Below are 18490 nucleotides of genomic sequence, written 5' to 3'. Positions count from 1 at the left end.
CCTTAACATGTGGGCCAGCCTCAACCTATAAAGAATTGTAATCTCTCCAACTCTACTTCGAGATCCTTGTCACCCTCTAATAGTATGAATGCCATCTTAAAATCTGAAGCCATTGGACAATTAACTGATCAATTTTAAAAAATAACATAGGAGAATAAAATCAATACATTTTATTATATAAAATTTGGAAAATACAGAAAATTCATAAGGAACAACACAAAAATCATTCATATTCCTAGACCTCAGAGAAGCACTAGTGACATGATGGTATGTGTGTCTACAGATGTGTGTATATTTACCATCCCAAATAGTAATTTGTCACTTCATACTGTATCATGGACCTAGTTTTATGTTGGTATACATAGACTGATTTGGTTTTTCTGATGAATATGTCAACATTTATTTAACAAACCCTCCATTCATAAATGTTTATGTGGTTTCCAATGTCCATTATTATTTCAAAAATGCTGCAGTAAAGATTGCAAAAAGTTGTGATTTTATGTATATAAAGTATGTTAAACATCCATCTTTGCACAATTATAAAATTTTTTTCATAGGAAAAGTTCTGGAAAAGGCAGTTGTGGAATCAAATGGGATGCATATTAAAATTTTTGGTTGATATTGCCAAATTGCCTTTCATAAACATGTTGCCAATTACACTCCCACTCATAGTTTTAGCAACTGTTTTCTCCAGTTTTTCCAATGTGGGATGTTATCAGTCTTTGAAATTTGCTAAAAGGTTGGATTAAAACTTTCAAGTGTATTTTTATTATATTACTTTTGCATAACTCTGAGCATTTTCTTATGTTTATGAGTTATTTTTAATTTACTATGAAATACCTTCTCATATATCCATCAATTGAAAGATATGTGTTATTGTCTTATTATTAATAGGCATTTTCTCCCATTTTTTCCTTTCTTTCCTATAGATTTTACTTCATATAGTTTTGTACCATTTATCTAAAGCATATATGAAGGTCATGATAGCCGAATTGTTCCCTAGATTATTTTGAAGTGATGTTCCTTTATTTAATGTATTTTTGCCTTGAGTTAAACTTTGTGTGGCAATCATACATGATTCCTATTTTATTTTTGTATATATTTGCCTGGAGTATAAATTTTAAATCTTAGACCTTTATTCTTCTAAATTAAGACTCTTTTTAAAAACATAATCACAAAGCCATTATTACATTAAAAATTAGTAATAATTCCTTAATGTCATCAGATACCCAGTCTGTGTTCATTTGTCTCAGATCATCTCATAAATATTATAGTTTACTTGTTTGGATTAAATATGGTTTCCTTTATTTCTCTGAGCATATTTAATGTAGTTTATTTAAAGCTTTTGTCTAAAATTCCAACTCTGGGCTTACTCAGAGACAGTTTTGTTGTTGGTTGTTTTTATTTTTCCTGTGTATGGGCCATATTTTCTTGTTCTTTTATAGGTTTTGTAACTTTTTTGTTGAAAACTGGTCATTCTAAGTATAATGTTGCATGTCTGGAAATCAAATTCTACCCCCCCAAGTTTGTTGTTGTTTGTTGCTCCTGTGTGTTAAGTAACTTTTTAAATCCATTTTTAAAGTCCATTTTAAATCCATTCTTTGTCACATGTAGCTACTGAAGTCTCTGCTCAATTGGTTTAGTGGTCAGCTAATAATTCGATAGAGACTTAAAATGTCTAAAATCAATAAGTCTTCATTAAGGGGCTCTGTATGTGTGTTAACACACAGTTCAACACTCCACCAGGCAGTTGACAACTCTATTATACCCTTCACTTCCTGCTTAGTGCAGAGTCTCAAGGTCAGCCAGAGGTGAGAATTTAGGGCCTTCTCAGATCTTTTCTGAGTATGCACATGGCCTTCTGCATATGTGTGGCCTTCTAGATTCCCTGGAGTATGTTGGCACTTTTCAAAGCCCCCATGTGGACATCTCTGTTCCTCAGCTTTTCCTTTTCAGCTTTTGGATAGCTTGCTATTTTCTTCAACTGTTATCTACCACCTTGGGTAGCCTCAATGTTAAACAATTGCCTCTGATTGTTTTGGACAAGTGCCCCTTGGGAAAGGGCTGTTTGTACTGGGCAAGTTCCTAGGTAGGTAAAATAAAGACAGCTTTGTGAGTGAGGTCTTCCAAGGAACCATCGTTCAGGTTAAATAATGACAGTTGAGAATTGGAGCTTTGAAGGAGCTCCAACCATAATCTGCCCCTGCGGCATCTTACAGGCTGCTGATTTTTGCAATGACTAAGGGATGTTGGTTTTCAAGGTTATAGCAGAGGCTGAGAATGGGGGATAGGGAACTAGGCAATTTAAAATGCCGTAAAATTTGTTGTTCTTACCGAGTGTTTTTCTTGAATAAATTTTGCCCAGATTGCTGCGAGCCGTAGTTAATTTGTGAAATTTTGAAAATGTTGATTCTGACAATTTTTTCTAGTGTTTTCATGGAGGTGTAGTTTTCAGAGTTCCTTACTCCATCATTTTTGCTTGCTTATTCAAGTTAGTCTCTAAATAAGATCTGTGTGTTGCATTTATATGTCATGTCTCTTAATTCTTTTTTTAAATTATAAGTACATCCTCCTCTCTTTTTATCCTTAATTATGTTTCTTAATTTGTTTATAATTATAAGTATGTCCTTTTTTCCCCCTTGATATTTATTTGTTAAGGAAGCTGCTCATTTGTCTTACAGATTTTCCCATAATTTATATTTTTCTCTTTACATTTCCGTGATGTGGTTTAGTATGTTCCTTTGTACCCTACATTTCCTGTAAGTAGGTTGTTAGATATAGAGGCTTGATCATATTCAGATGTGTGTGTTTGTTTTGATAAGAATACTTTAAAGTTGCTGTTATGTACTTCCTGTTGCATCATATTATGAGGCACATACTGTATGGTTTTCTGTCTTACTGTGATGCTATAGCTATGGATAATTAATGTTTAAATGATGATAAAATATTAGTCCTTCATTTATCAGCTTGGATATTTCTACAAAGAAAAACTTCACCGCATCAACTATTTGGTTTCCCCGAAGTACAGTTTGTGTGGAAAGGCATAGTAAATGCATTATTCTTTTGCCTTTATTTATCAGTTTTTGAAAAAAATGAGCTGGTTGGTAGCATCCTCAGAAAATGACCAATAATTTCTTTTGGTGTTATTAAGGACTTAAGGATTTAAACATATTTCATGTGATTAAGGATTTAAACATATTTCGTGTGATTCACTTCATTTCAGTTATCATTCTTATTAATGTTCAAATTGTCACCTTCTTGCCAACTTGGATACCCTTTATGTTGACCCTGAAGTCCTTTCCCATAACTAGTTCAGTTCACATGACTCATGTCTTTGGGAGCTCCCTTACTTTTATTATTCCATAACAAAATTCTAGGATTAGCTAGTTCCTTTTCTCACCCAAATCAGGATCGAACCATTTCTTAAAGTATCCCTGGTTCTTTTTAGTGGGAATTGGTATTAGGAGGCATTACATGGATGCAAGGATGTTCATTGCTATTGAGTTGATTAATATATTTTTTGGATTTTCAGAAGACAGACTAAGAATAAATATTAGAGTATATGTTTATATGTATACATATATATGTAATATTATATATTGACCTATTAACATTTATGTAAGTATGACATATATTATTTATAAAATATAGTTAAAACAATTAAATATTAATTAAAATGCACAAAAGCAGTTTATTTATCTAATATCAGAATACCTTCAGACCTTTTTTTGGAGGCTGTCGTTTTTTTCCCTAGTTTTATTGAAAAGTAAATGACAAACATCACTGTACAGGTTTAAGGCACACAACGTGATGGTTTGACTTGCATATATTGTGACGTGAGTACCGTAGCAAGTTCAGCTAACATCCATCTTCTCTTATAGATATAATAAAAAGAAAAGAAAGAAGGAAGAAGGAAAAAAACTCCTTGTGATGAGAAAACTTCTGTGTATTACACATCACTGTTAACTATAGTCATCCTGTTGTACATTACATCCTTAGTCTTTTTTATCTTATAACTGGAAGTTTGTACCTTTTCATCACTTTCTTCCTATTCCTCCATGCCCTGTGCTCTGCCTCTGGTAACCACCAGTCTGATTTGCTTTTCTATGAGTTTGTTTTTGTTTTGCTTTGTTTTTATATTCCACATATAGTTGAAATCATACAATGGTTTTCTCCATCTGATCTATTTTACTTCACAATAATGTCTTTGAGTTCCACCCATGTTCTTGCAAATGGTAGGATTTCCTCAGTTTTTAATAGCTGAGTGATATTCCCTTGTATACATGGTTACCACCACTTTTATCTTTTCCTCCATTGATGGACTCTCAGGCTGCTTCCATGTCTTGGCTCTTGTAAATAATGCCTGTGAACAAGCAGGTGCAGATATCTTTTTGAGTTCGTGTTTTCTTTCCTTTGGATATATTCCCTGAAGTGGAATTCCTAGATCATATAATTGCTCTAATTTTAGTTTTTGAGGATACTCCATACTGTTTTCCACAGGGGTTGTTCCTATTTTTTTTTAAGATTTTATTTATTTATTTGACAGACAGAGATCACAAGTAGGCAGAGAGGCAGGCAGAGAGACAGAGGGGGAAGCAGGCTCCCCACCGAGCAGAGAGCCCGATGCGGGGCTCGATCCCAGGACCCTGGGATCATGACCCAGGTTGTTCCTATTTTTAATCCCACCAACAGTGCACAAAAGTTTCCTTTCATCCAAATCCATGCCAGCATTTGTTATCTCTTGTCTTTTTGATTATGGCCATTCTAACACACATGAGGTCATATCTCAATGTAGGTTTAGTTGTACAGTTCTGAGAACCTTTCAGTCTTCTTTTTATGTGCTTACCTTTTACTTAAGATGTGCAAAACTCTCCCAGTAAAACTTTTGGGCCCCAGTCCTTTTTTTTTTTTTTCCAGTTTCTATCTTCTTTTTTAAAAAATGTTTTTAGCTTTTGAATATTGTATTTGAAAAGTAACTCATTAGTATGTTGTCACTATACAAAACAAATATAGAACTATGTTCTTCTTCCTTCATTCCTAGAACTTTCATTTCTTTCCCTAGAGGTAACCAGTGTCAAAGATTTGGTGAAAACTCTTCCATGAATTTAAAGGATTAAGTAATTAAAATTCCACTCTGTTATTTACTAATATGGACTTGCACAGTGCTATGAATTTTCATATTATTATGTTATTATATGCATTTACACACAATATTAAGTATATATATGTATCTATTTCTATAAATAATGTATACATGAAAACGCAATATTAAACACATGTACTTTACAATAAGTTTATGCCTCATGCATTTTTTTAATGTAAAATATGCATAACATACAATTTACCATGTTAGTCATTTTTAAGTGTATAGTTCAGTGGCATTAAATACATTCAGACTGGTATATAACCATTACTACAGTCTGTCTCCAGCTTTTTTCATCTTCAAAACTGAAGGTCTGTACCCACTAAACAAACAAGAACTCTCCCATTGCCTCCTACCCCAACCCCTGGGAAACACTGCTATACTCTTCTGTCTCTGAACTTGACTGTTCCTATGAATGGAATGATACAGTATTTATCCTTTTGTGACTAACTTATTTCGCTTAACATAACATCTTCCCGGTTCATCCATGTTGGATAGCATGTGTCAGAATTGCCCCCCTTTTAAGGCTTAATAATGTTCCATTGTATGTATGTATGTATGTACCACATGATAGCTTCCCACTCATCTGTTGGTGGACACTTGGGTTGTTTCCACCTTTTGGCTATTGTAAATAATGCTGTGGACATGGGTGTACAAACATCTGTTTGAATCCCGGCTTTCAATTCTTACGGGTATAATCCCAGATGTGAATTGCTGAGTCATATGGTATTTCTGTATATCATATCTTGAGGAACTGTTTTCCATAGTGGTTGAACCATTTTATATTCCCAACAGTGGTTCATAAACATTCCAATTTCCTCTCATCCTGAGGATTGTTTTCTGTTTTGTTTTTTTGGTAATGGCCATCCTATTAGATGTGAAGTGGGATCTCATTACGGTATTGATTTGCATTTCCCTAAAGAAGTTGAGCATGTTTTTATGCAACTGTTGACCATTTGTATATTCTGTTGAGAGAAATATCCTTTGCTCATTTTATTTTGGGTTATTTGTTTGTTGTTGTTGTTTGTTGAATTATACAATTTCTTTATATGTTCTGGATATCAACCCTTTATCTGATACGTGATTTGTAAATATTGTCTCCCATTCCGTGGGTTCCTTTTTTATTCTGTTGATGGTATCCTATGATGCACAAAAATTTAACTGTGATGTAGTCTAGTTTATTTGTTTTTTCATGTGTTTCCTGTACTTTTTGGTGTCACATCCAAGAAACCATTACCCATATATATTGCTTTTTAACTTTCTTTTTTATTCATCAATATGTATGTTGGCTTTCTTTCCATATCAAGTCCTATAGCTTCTTATCATTGTTTTTATCAGGCATAGAGTATTCCTTAGTACAGAAATATCATTGTTTGTTTCATCTCTCCTATAATGGTGGACATTTACATAATGTCCATTGTTTTGTTTTGTTTTGTTTTACATGTATGTATGCACGTATGTATTTTACCTGTATGCATATATTTTGCATGTATGTATATCAGGAAAAAAAACAAACAAAATTTGAAAAGAATATTTATCCAAATGTTAGAAGTGATGATCTCTGGGCAGCAGGATTAGAAATAGTTTTATTTTATCTTCTTGCTTATTTGCATTTTTAAATTTTCAATAATAAACCGATATTTTTATCTAATAAAAACGTATAAACAAGTCAGCAAACATAGTAACATCCTTCGATCCAACAATTTTGCCCCAGAATTTATCCAAAAAATTTGTTCTTTCTAAATTAAACAAACAAAGACAACATCTGCTTGAAGTAATTCGTATCATTGACAATATGTTAATGCCATTTAGTAACAGGTTTAGTGTTCAAGTCAGGGCCTACTGCGGTAAAATTTTATATATGAGTCTAGATTATTATGCAGACATAAAAATTAATTTCAGAATGTGTAACACCAGAGGACTGCCCCAAGGTAATGATCTAGGCCAGGGATCATCAAACTTTTTTCTGTGTAGGACTAGAGAGTAAATAGTTTGGGCTTTGGGAGCGCTGTTGCCTTGGTTACAGCTACTCAACTCTATCTTCCGGCAGGGTCAAGCAGCCTTAAGTGAATGGGTGTGGCCAGACTTGGCCCAAGGGCCCTAGTTTGAGGACCTTCCCCCAAGCCCCTCCCCCATCAAAGCACGTGGATGAGGCCTGGGGGCGGAAGGCAGTTGAGGTGGTGGGCCAGGGTATTCATTTTAACTTTTCTTTAATTTTTTTTAATACATTTAAATGAAATGATAGGTAGTATGAATAAGACTCATACACAGTAGTTGCTTTGCGGAGATTTCTTGACTGTAAGAGGGAAGTGTAGTTAAAGAATCCTTTGCAAGTGCTCCCAGTTTTGGTTGACTTGCTTACCTCGATAGGCCTTTCTTGCATAAGTTTTACTACATTTGTCCCGCATTCTTTCCTAGGGGAAGAAAATATAATTGCTGTTCCTCTGGGAAGTCGAAGCGTAAGAATTACAGTGAAAGGACCAGCACATCTTTGTAAGTACAATTTAATCCTAACATGTTTTTATTTCCTCATAGTTTATTTAGCAAAAAAACAAAAAACAAACAAAAAAACTTTCTTCGTGTTAATGGGTAGATAGGAAAATATCTCAAGGATTTTGCCAACCACTCTGAAATTATCTGTATCACTAGGGAATGATCAATACCGTGAATTTTTCTGTTCTCATGTCCCAGTGTTTGGAAATTTACCAGTTTGGGTTTAATCTCCTCGTGGGAGAGGAAATCAAGTTGTATGGGAAATAAACCATTTTTATGGGGAGAGTAGAATAGTATTCAAGAGTTTTCTGGAAATTCCAAAGGTTTGGGACAAAAATTATTTTTTTTTAAAACACAGAACCATATCAGTGATTATAGCTGAGAAGTATAAGCTTTGTTGCCAACACATTGCAACTTCAGACCCAGGGGCAGTGAAAATAAACACTGGTTTCCCAGAATATGGACTTTGAATTGATAGAAGATTGCCACTATATTGTTTCTTTGGCCAAAGTCAGATGGCGTCTCTTCTTTGTTCTTTGGTCTCTTAGGACCTAACAGAACGGGAAAGAGCACAGTTTGTCTGTTTCTTTCCCAAGGTCTCCTTGTGGCCAGAGGCAGGACTTTCTTGTTTCTTTCACAGGAGAATGAGTCTCTGCCAAGACTGCTCCCTGGCCTTGAGAAAGTGTACTGAGTTCAGCCATCTCTTTCCATAAAAGTACAAAACAGTACTTAACAACTATTTTAAAGCTATGCAAATCAAGGTCCATGGGATCAAAGTGCTACATAGATTGCCTTTTTTTTTTTTTTTTTTTTTAAAGATTTTGGACTTGTAAAATTTTCTCTGGGCCACAGCATCAAATGTTTTTGGTAGCTTTTAAGTGTGTGTGTGTTTGTGTATTTTGAATTCCATAGTAATATTCCAACCAGAAATGTTCTTTGAGAAAAATTTAAGTCAAAATATTTAAGTAAATTTTAAGGTCACCAATAACATAGATTAAAATCTTGAAAAAACAAGAAATTCTATAGTGCGGTGATCTCAATCAGAGAAGCAAGAGAATATCTTTGGGGCAGTAAGGGGGAACCATTGTTTGAAAGTCCCCCCCGCCTTTTTTTACCCATAACTTTATTTTATCAATTAGGACTAAAAGGGTAGGCCCACTTTTTTTTTTTTTAACTAAAATACTATAATGTTTACAGTCCTATAATGGACACTGTATTCAAGGATTTCTCTATAAGGAAATAGCAAAACTTTTACTAAGCTCTGTAAAATGACTTAAAGCCTACATCTCTTGATGAGAGTAAATCTTCATCCTTAGAAGTGTGAACTTGATTTTTGAAAATAGAAAAAAAAAAACACATTCAAATCCAAATTTTGTGAATCATTGGAGGGCTCCCGTTGGCACATATGGTTTGGGATTCAAAAATATGGACTGTTGAGTCTTAAAAGTAGCACCATTCATAATAACCCTAAAGCGAAAACCACCCAAATGTCCATCAGCTGATGGCCAGATGAATAAAATGTGGCGCATGTAGAATATTATTTAGCTGTAACAAAGACTGGGACACGACACGCGCTACCCATGGATGGTCCTTGAAAACATGATGTCGTGTGAAAGAAGCCAGTTGCGAAAGGCCACATGTGATTCCACTTATATAAAATGTCCAGAATAAGCAAATCTATGGAGACAGAAAGTAGCTTGGTGGTTGCCTGGGGCTGGGGGAAGTCGGGTTGAGGGGAGATTGGGGCATGGCTGCTAGCAGGTATAGGGTTTCTTTTGGGGATGACAAAAATGTTCTAAACTTAGATCTCGTGATATTTTCACAGCTCTGTGAATATACTGAAATCATTAAGCTGGGTTATAAATGGGCGAATTTTATGGCATGTGGATTTTATGGCATATCAAAAAGATGTTTAAAAAAATATTCGGTGACTGGGCCCAATTTTCTCATGATACAAAAGGCAGTTCCCCAAAATTCAGCTCCCAAACCAGAAGATGTAGACAGTAAACAGAATAAACCAAGACGAGTACTTGGTGGCAACATACTCATTTCCATGCAAATATGTTTTGGCATATTAAGCAAAACTTTATACTCAAAACTGGCACTGTTCCAAGAACAGGGCTCAGAAATGTTGCCGTGTCTCCGAAGGTGACAGAATTGTTGCTTGGAATATTTCTCCTCTGAACCGTCTTGCAGTTGGCTCTGGAAGGGTTCCCGAAAGTTATCCTTCTCCACTGATGAATAGAACTGGCTTCATTTACAAAGGGTTTAGTTAACATTTCTGAACATCTAAATATAGAAGTGGTTTTATTTTCTTGATTTATACAACTGTTTTCTTAATTTTTTTATTTGAAACGAAGATATATTCCTGAAATAAAGCTTACTTGGCTGTAATAAATCATACTTTTAAGATCTGTATTAACTACAGCCCTCCAAAAGGCTGACATCCTAAAGAACTTAGAATACCCCGTAATGTTAGTGTCACTTTCTTTGCCATGGAATGGAATGTCTCTCTTACCTATTGCCTGGAGGTGTATAGATCCTAAATTTCCAGTCCTGTTCCACACCTGGCCCCAGCATTATCCCAATGGCATGGTCCCGAATTTCCCTAAAACTTCAGAAATGGAAGCCCTAAGAAGATTCCTGCAAAAGAGATTTTATTGTGGCAAAATTTTAGCGTTAACTATGTTTGGTTAGCAATAGACTTGAGAAGCCAAGACATCATACACTGAAAACCTCCGCCTCACCCAGAGCTTCATCACACTGGCTTTGTCAACCCAGTTGTTAGAATCCTTTGTATCCGTGAACCCTGCCTTCATCAAATCACTTCCCCTGTCTCTATTCACCTACTTCAGACCCCGTTACACAACAGAGGTCAGAGCCCCTGGCTTCTACCTCCTATGTATGCTGGTGTTTGTGACCTGCAGAGCTGAAAGCCTTTTGGAAGTCATGGCCATGAATACATTTTATCATAAGCATATGGATATTTGGATATTGGATTTGGATAATTCACATGCACTTGAAAACTGGCTTTGCTCTTTGAGCTCTCATGTCCTTGCCACTCAAGGTCTTGGATGCTGTTCAAAGTGATGAAAGAGACTTGACACCAAAACACCAAACACGAGGGCTGGACTAACAGAAATGCTGGCCTTTGGTTTTAGAGGGTGGCTGTCCTACTGGTCTTCATTCCTCCAAGATTCTGCCATTCTGCCATGGCTCTGCAGTCTGATGGCACTCGGGACGCTGTGGCCCAGAAGGCTAATGCCGTGCAATCCTGACCCCAGCACAGAACACTGTTTGAATTTAGTCAGCTCATTTCAGGCTGAACCTCAGTCCAAAAGCCCGCTTTCTGGGAGGGTGGATTTTGTCCAGCTTCCCTCCATGTCCATGATAAGGCCACAATGCTCACGGCATCCGCTCCTTTCCGTTAGAGGATAATCCACCCGGGGAGGGACTTCTTACCATCTCTGGCTCCCCTTCTCGTTTTTACTGACAGCTCACTTTATAACACTCAGTTTTATATCTTCATTGGAACTAGGAAATGAATTTAATCTCACACTTTCCAAAAATCTACTGCGGTCAAGGAGAGCAGGGCCAACGTGGTTGGGGTTCTGCGTGCCTGTGAGTAGCCAGCAGTATTCTTCGACCACTAATGATTCCTGCAGATCAAGGAGCTCCTGTCCAGCCTTGGAGGGTTCCCAGAAAATTTCCCAGCCTGCCTGTCAGGCATAATCAGGGACGTCTCCTCATGCCTGTTGCACAGTCTGTCCAGGGACGCTTGGATTCCGGCAGGTGCTCCTGGGGCAGAGGGAAATCGATGGAAAAGAGCCAAGAACAGCCACATGCAGATGGCAGGCCCCAGTGCCAGACGGTTTTGTTGTGTTTCAGTCAGCTTTCCTGGGGTTCGGGTTCTGTTGTGTCCTTTGTTCAAGGTGGTCAAAGAACCATTGATAGCCACAAACCACGTATAAGTTTCAGAGTAGAAGAGCGCCTGCGGGACGGTCTGCTCTGAGGCCACATTTTAGAAATAAAGCTGTGAAAACCCAAGGCTTGGAGATAGAGCTTGGGTCAGAAATGTAGGTGCCCCAACCCCTAGCCTGGCTTTTTTTTTTTTTTTTTTTTTAAAACAAAAATTGCCTCTTTCAACCTCAGACGAGGTCTACCAAGGATGGTGATATTTACACAATGAAAGGGGGGGAAAAAGGAGGAAAGAAAAAATCATTTAAATAAAGTGGAAATGCTGTTTGGGGTTAAACTGTGACCATTTTTCTGTAGGAGATCTAAAAGCTCTTCTGTTCCTATAAAAGCAAATGTGAATAAAGCAGTAATGGGTAGGACAGAGATCTTGGCGGTGATGTAAGAGTTCCGTATCTTGACTGCGGTGATGTGCGGTAGATGCCGTCGAAAGTGGTACGAATGCTCACGTTGTACCAATGACAATTTCCTGGCGTTGATACTGTACTCCAGTGATGTAAGATGTGACCATGCCTTTGAGTAAAACTGGATAAACTCTGCAGAGGGTCTCGTTACTATCTTGGTGTCTTCCTGTGAATCTCTGATTCTTTCAATCACAAAAGGTTTATTATTTTTAAAAAAGAAAACTCAAAATTCATGGTGATTTTTGTCTAAACTAAAGATCTTCCCAACGGTGATCAAATGAGGAACGTATCTTTACTTTGAATAATAGCAGCGTCATGAAAAAATAGGAAGAAAGACACATTTTCTGTTTCCCAGGTAGAAAGGGCTCCAAAGAGTTGAGTAGACCTAATTGGGCCGAACCAATGAGGCTGGGACCTCTCTAGTTTAGCTGTGGACGACTCAGAAGCTTACCCGTGTGTTCCACCAACCCGAGTCCATGTAGACTGAGCAGATCTCTTGATACTGTGTTGATATCGTACGCTGATACATGGAGTGAGTTATTTTTTGAAACAGAATGCTTTGAAGACAGCCCTCTCATTTAAATTCTCGTTTTAAATTTTAGTTATTGAATCAAAGACACTTCAAGGAAGCAAAAAAGAACACAGCTTTAACAGCCCGGGAGTTTTTGTCATAGAAAACACCACAGTTGAATTCCAGAGGGGCTCAGAGAGGCAGACCTTTAAGATTCCAGGACCTCTGATGGTTGATTTCATCTTCAAGGTAGGAGGAGCCCCTTCCCCGGGGACCCGCCTCGGAAGCTCAGCGCATCCTGAATTTCCAAAACGCGCGGTGTGTTCCGCAGAAAGTCATCAGTCATAATTTCTGCACGAAGTGTGTCACGGATACTTCCAGCACGGTGGGGGGTTCCTAAACTTTGTTCATCTCTCTCCGGTGTCTGCTGCTCAACCCCACTAGTTAGGAAACAAACTTCACTCGTGCGGGGGTGAGATTGTTTTCGCATCGGTCGACTCCGGTGGTGTTCGGCCTCTCGGTGTTTTAAACCTCTAGACGGAGTTTGGTGGAAACGGTCCACAGTTAAACGGTCCCCTTGTCGCTGTGTGTGCTCTCTCCCCCCGCCGGACGCCCGACCCTTCCCTTCCTTCTTTGTTTTCTCAGTTGTCTCATTATGCACGCTTGTCAGCCGCGGTCACCAGGAAGCCTTCTAAGAACTCTTCTTGTGTGTAATCAGGAGCCTGTGTCCCCTTCCCGGGGGAATCGGGGAGCATCTGTCCGCAGTCAGTGGATATGGAGAGCAGTGGCCGATATAGTTCCAAGTGACACAGTGTGAAAATTCTTCTGGTAAAATTCAAAATATCTCAGACACGAGAAAAGGAAAGGGTGTTTCCTTGGGTCGTTTTGTCCCATCCCTTTCCGGAAACTCCTTCCAAATGGAAATGGAGGAAAGCACGTAGCCCTCGTTGCCAGGAATGGCTTTACCTATCAAAGACCCAATGCCTTCCAAAAGAACGGTCCGTGTGCCACATAGTCACTTGTCAAAGAACGTTCCTGGTCACACACCTGTGTCCGTGCTCCCAACTCAGCCTGACGCGTGGCCAGCCAAGTGTTGAGCTGCGCAGTGTTGTGGCTTTGAAATTTTGAGTTTTAAATGGTCAACATTTAAAAATCAAGGATCGTAACATAAAAATGCCAGTTTTTTTTTCCCTACTTCTCATTAAAAGTGGGAAGATCTGACTACTTGCTTGCCTGTGGCCATGGCAGGAGTTGGCTGCCACTGGGGACCAGCAGCTTTCCCATCAGGGCACACAGTATCGTTTGCCATGGTCCACACCGCTCCCTATTGTGTTCCTGACGTTGGAGGCTTGGGTGTCATTTCACACATGTCGAGGTTGTCATTCAGACATTACCTGCCATCCGTAGGTCTTTAAGTGACTTCTGTGTCAGACCCTTAAAGCATCAACCCAGGGTTATTCTTGGACAATAGCAGTGTGAAAGGCTTTGGGGAAGCCAGAGCTGTCATCTTATCTTTTCTTTCTCTTTCTCTCTGGTGCGTTATGCATACCTTCTTCGCTTGTTTGGCTCCCTTAGTGTTTGCCCCTCTGATTTCCAGACAGTAACACACACACACGCACACACCTGTGCACAGGCCCTTTATTTATTTTTTCTGTCCTTCGTTTCATTTCTCCTTAGACAGCCTGTGTTCATCTCAAGTCAACTTGGAGCTCTCTGCGTAGGACGTGTTAGTAAAATGTTGGAATGGGAAGAATAGCCACAAAAATGACCATTTCAAGACACTGTTCGGTTGCAGTATCAGCAGGAAAGAATATTGTTTATTGATTCCACGCTTAACCACGCACACGCACATACACCGTATATTTCTGCGTGTGTGTGTGTGTGTGTACGCATTTTTTAAAGATGTGGATACACCCCACACTGAAAACAACACTTCTTTTAGAGGGGTTTGGTGCTTTGGGGGCGTGATCTTACCTTTACTTAGAATATTCCAATACTTAAAACAATTCTTAAAGAGAAGAATACAGCCCCATATCACTTGCAGAATTAAAAATTATTTTACACTTTCTTGCCCAAATGACATGTTCCCCTCTTAACGGAGTACATTTCAGGAGCGCGTCGGCTGAGTGCGAACCAGTGCTGTCTTCTGTTTTCCACTCGGGGTTCTGGTTCCCTCGGATTTAATAAACAATCCCGGGCTTTCCCTTCAACCCCCAGGAAGCTTTTGATCTCTCTTGACTGAAAGGTTTTTAAATACGTATATATCCATCAGAGGAGGCGTTCCACACAGCCGTCTGGCTCTCGCGGAACTCAAGGCGGATTCTCAGGCCTCCCGCCATTCACTTCCACAAGTCCTGTGGGCACTTGGTGGGAGAGAATTTGGCAAAATCAGACACGGTGATGACGCAAGAATGACTCTGATGTTGTTTTTCCCCTGACTTATAAGCCTGCCCAAATCGTGTAGGTTTCTAGGAAATACACTTTTCCATTGGTTACCTTCTCCCCTCCCCTCTCCTCCCCTCCCCTTTCTTCTCCTCTCTCCTCCCCTCTCCTCCTCTCTCCTCTCCCCTCCCCTCTCCTCTCTATTCCTCTCCCCTCCCCTCCCCTCCCCTCTCCTTTCCTTTCCTCTCCTCTCCTCTCCCCTTCCCCTCTCCCCTATCTTCTCCTCTCCTCTTCCCTCCTCTTCTCCTCTCCTCTTCCCTCCTCTTCTCCTCTCTCCTCTCCTCTTCCCTCCCCTCTTCTCCCCTCCCCTCCCCTCTCCTCTCCTCTCCATTGCTCTCCTCTCTTCTCTTTCTTTTCTTTCACAGGGAGCACGATAGTATGGCCCTGCCTGTGTTATTGCTAAGGTGGGGAGCTTTGCTTCCACTCGTGTTTTCAGGGCTCATCACACAGTCGAATCACGACTGTACTTTGAGTGGGAGGTTAAAACTGCAGGTCCGGTCGCCGATGGCGGTCAGCCTTGTGTCTCGCTGTATCTCTTTCCATTCCCATCAACCAAGAGCCGTCGGTCTAAAAACGGAACACCTGACTCAGCCCGAGGCTGCATAACGGAGCCAGGCTCTGCCCGCCCAGCGCTAACATGGCCCAGTCCTGGGTGCGTCGAGGGATACTGAGGCACACTCTTCCATTTGCTCATAGATGAGACCTTACTTCGTGGACTTTTAATAAATGGACTGTTGACAGCCCTCTCTTCTGACACTGTGGGTGACTTCCGAAGACATCCGTGGGATGGTAGGTTCGTTTGTCGTATTGTTCAGATCGTAAAGCCTGGCAAGTCACTGCACCAATGAGACCAAGACTTTTTTCGACTTTTTCAGAAGCCGTATTTTCATGATTGGACCATTCTTGAAAATGGCATTTTATTTTTCTTCTCAGTGGGTTTCTCATTATAGGTTCTCGTTTTCCCGAATGATTTGTTTCTCACGGATGAGAGGATGGCCTTTGTCACAGCACCGCGGAGTCATGGTGTTTTGCGTGCGAGCCCCTGAAGTATTATTTCGCTTTGTAAATGTGTGTATGCTGCCACCAGGTAGCAGTAGAGAGTCCTGAACAAGGACTTCCTGCCCTATGCCCCGTGGATCGGAGGGTAGGAGAGGTGCTGTCTGTTCAGTGAGAATTTACGGAAACCGTGCATCTGTGCGTAGACGCTTGTGAATATGAATTTTAAGTGCATGCCCGCGAGAGCAAACGAAACGGCTTTGGGAAAGACGTCTCTTTCCATGGTTCACTATTTTTAACTCCGTGGTAGCTCTCCCTCTCTTTTACAACATCTCCATCTTCCGGGAGACAAAACATTTCCTCTTCCTCGTGGTCCGGAATCTTCCGTCGTGTTCCAGATGTCTCTCCTCTTCCTCCCGGTCGCGTATTTTGTGTGTCTGTAGGAAACTGTTTTCTGATCGCTCTTCCCGCTCGTGTTCAGCGAGGCGAGCCTCTGCCTTCTGTGTCCCCAACCTCAGCTCCAGGTACACGGTACGTTCTCTCCTCGCACGTTCTCTCCTCCTCTGGGCAGTTACCGCAGCGTGGCTCACTGATGCAGGGATGCGGGGGTTTGAAACTGCCTGTTTCCCTTTATCTCAAAGAACGCGCTATAGCCTTGCCAGGTGGTGCAGATGGTGACTGTACTGCGGCCTTCACAGGTATTTCAAATCACAGCAAGACACAATTTTTAGGGTCGGTGCCTGTATCAGTCTCCCGAGGCCACTGCAAAGACGCTCTCAGCTGGCTGACCTCAGTGACAGATCGTAGACCGTCGCGGACTCGTAACTCTGGAGGCCGCAAGCCCAGGATCAAGGTGTCGGCGGGACTGGTTCCTTCTGAGGACGGAGGGAGAGTGTGTGTCCTGCCTCACGCCCTCAGCGGCTTCTGTGCTCAGGCCTTCTCCCTCAGCCGTGACTGCGTCTCTAGGCCGGACTCCCCCTTTCTCTAAGGACACCCGTCCTACTAGATCGGACCCACCCTGATGGCCTCGCCTCACCCTAGTGACCTCGCCTCATCTTGACTGGATCCACGGAGACCCTGTTTCCGACGAAGATTGCATTCTGAGGAGCCGTGGGTGAACATGTCAGCGTATCTTTCGAGGCGGGGGGGACACAATTCAACCCCTAACAGCGCCTGACAGAAAGGCGACTTTACCTGTTTCATCCCGCGTCTCGGTCAGAATTCCCCTCACCCCGAGCGTTTGCCGCTCACCACGGAGACGGAGACTTTGGGAATCTCACCTGACCTTTGCTGTCATGTGGGCTGTTGGGGGAAGTTTCGTGGTGAAAGCGGTTCAGATACGGTTCCCTAAGTTCGATGCGCAACCCGCACGCACGCACTCATGTTCGACTCTTGAGTATTGGGGTTGGGTCTCCTTCCTTCTCCTCCTGCTCCCCCTCCCCCTCTCCTTCCTCTTCCTCTCCTTCTTCATCTTTTGTTCAGACTTACGTCTGGAGAATCACACTGATGGAGAGAAGTAGGGTTTTTTTCTGAACTGATTCAGCTCGCATCAGGGTCAAGGCCAAGCTGGGACACAGAGTCTCAGGGTTTCCTCTTCAGGAGAGAGGGGATGCCCACCCCCCCATAAGGCCGGACCGTGGGCTTCGTGTCCTCCACGCCTGTGCTCTGGGGAAGCGTGGCCTGGAGTGAGGGGGTCCAGCAGGGGTGTGCGGGGAGATGGCAGGCGGAGGCCAGGCGCCGAGACGCATGTGATGAGGGCGGTCCCTCTCCAGAGCAGGGCAGCACGTTAACGACGGTTTCAAAGTCAGAAAAGAAGCTTTTGCTCCACTCTCATCGAGAAATGAGGAAGGTGCCCTGTAGGGTATCTACGTCCATCGGCCACACCCTGGAGCCGCCCCCTCAGGACGAAATGGGCTCAAGTGTCCTGAAATGTGCATCTCCCTGGAGGCTCTCTCGGCCCTCACGCGGCATGGAAGGTATCTGGAAAATTCCCCGTGCTCCTCGCTGGCCAAGCTTGGAGGGGCTGACCCAGTGGGGACAAGATGACCCTGTCGCGGAGGGGTGAGGGTAGAGTTTCCGTGCGTCCTAGTTTGTTCCCAAAAGACCCTGTTATGCTTGAGGCCCTGGCTTAGTTCTTTCCTTCCACTGTCAGAGCCCTCCTGGCTTGGGCAGGACAGCGTGTGGTCTCCCCGGGGAAGGGGCTGTAAGCCAGGCCGGGGAGCGGGCAGGAGGCAGCGCCACGCCACAGAGAACCTGCAGCGCCAGCAGCGTGTGGGATGGGCAGGTGGTCGTCGTCGTCGGAGCCCCCTCCGCTGGCCGGCAACGCCCGCAGCGGAGTTCACTGACTCGGGCTCCCTGCGGTCCTCCCAGTGGCTAGAGGGACAAGGAACCCAGCTCTGGGCCCAAGGACAGGACGGGGACGTACACACGCAGATCCAAGCCGCCCCCCCTTTCCGGACTCTAATGTCCTAAGTGGAAAACCACCGTGGAGGAGACGGCTCTGCAGGACAGGAGCCCTGAAAGACG

General features: G+C 41.7%; 1 protein-coding gene across 1 annotated transcript in view; it reads left to right on the top strand.

Annotated features, from left to right (window-relative positions):
* ADAMTSL3 (ADAMTS like 3) overlaps positions 1 to 18490 on the top strand; it is a 336362-nt gene that overhangs the window by 171931 nt on the left and 145941 nt on the right. The window contains exons 8-9 of the mRNA XM_080807956.1: positions 7562 to 7636; positions 12618 to 12775. Of these exons, the coding sequence (XP_080664082.1) occupies positions 7562 to 7636; positions 12618 to 12775 (233 nt within the window). The remainder of the gene's footprint in view (positions 1 to 7561; positions 7637 to 12617; positions 12776 to 18490) is intronic.

This window comes from Martes martes (assembly GCF_963455335.1).
Source record: "Martes martes genome assembly, chromosome: 7".
Classification (NCBI taxonomy): domain Eukaryota; kingdom Metazoa; phylum Chordata; class Mammalia; order Carnivora; family Mustelidae; genus Martes; species Martes martes.
Note: the sequence above shows the minus strand (reverse complement) of the source record. Positions and strands in the feature narration are given on the sequence as shown.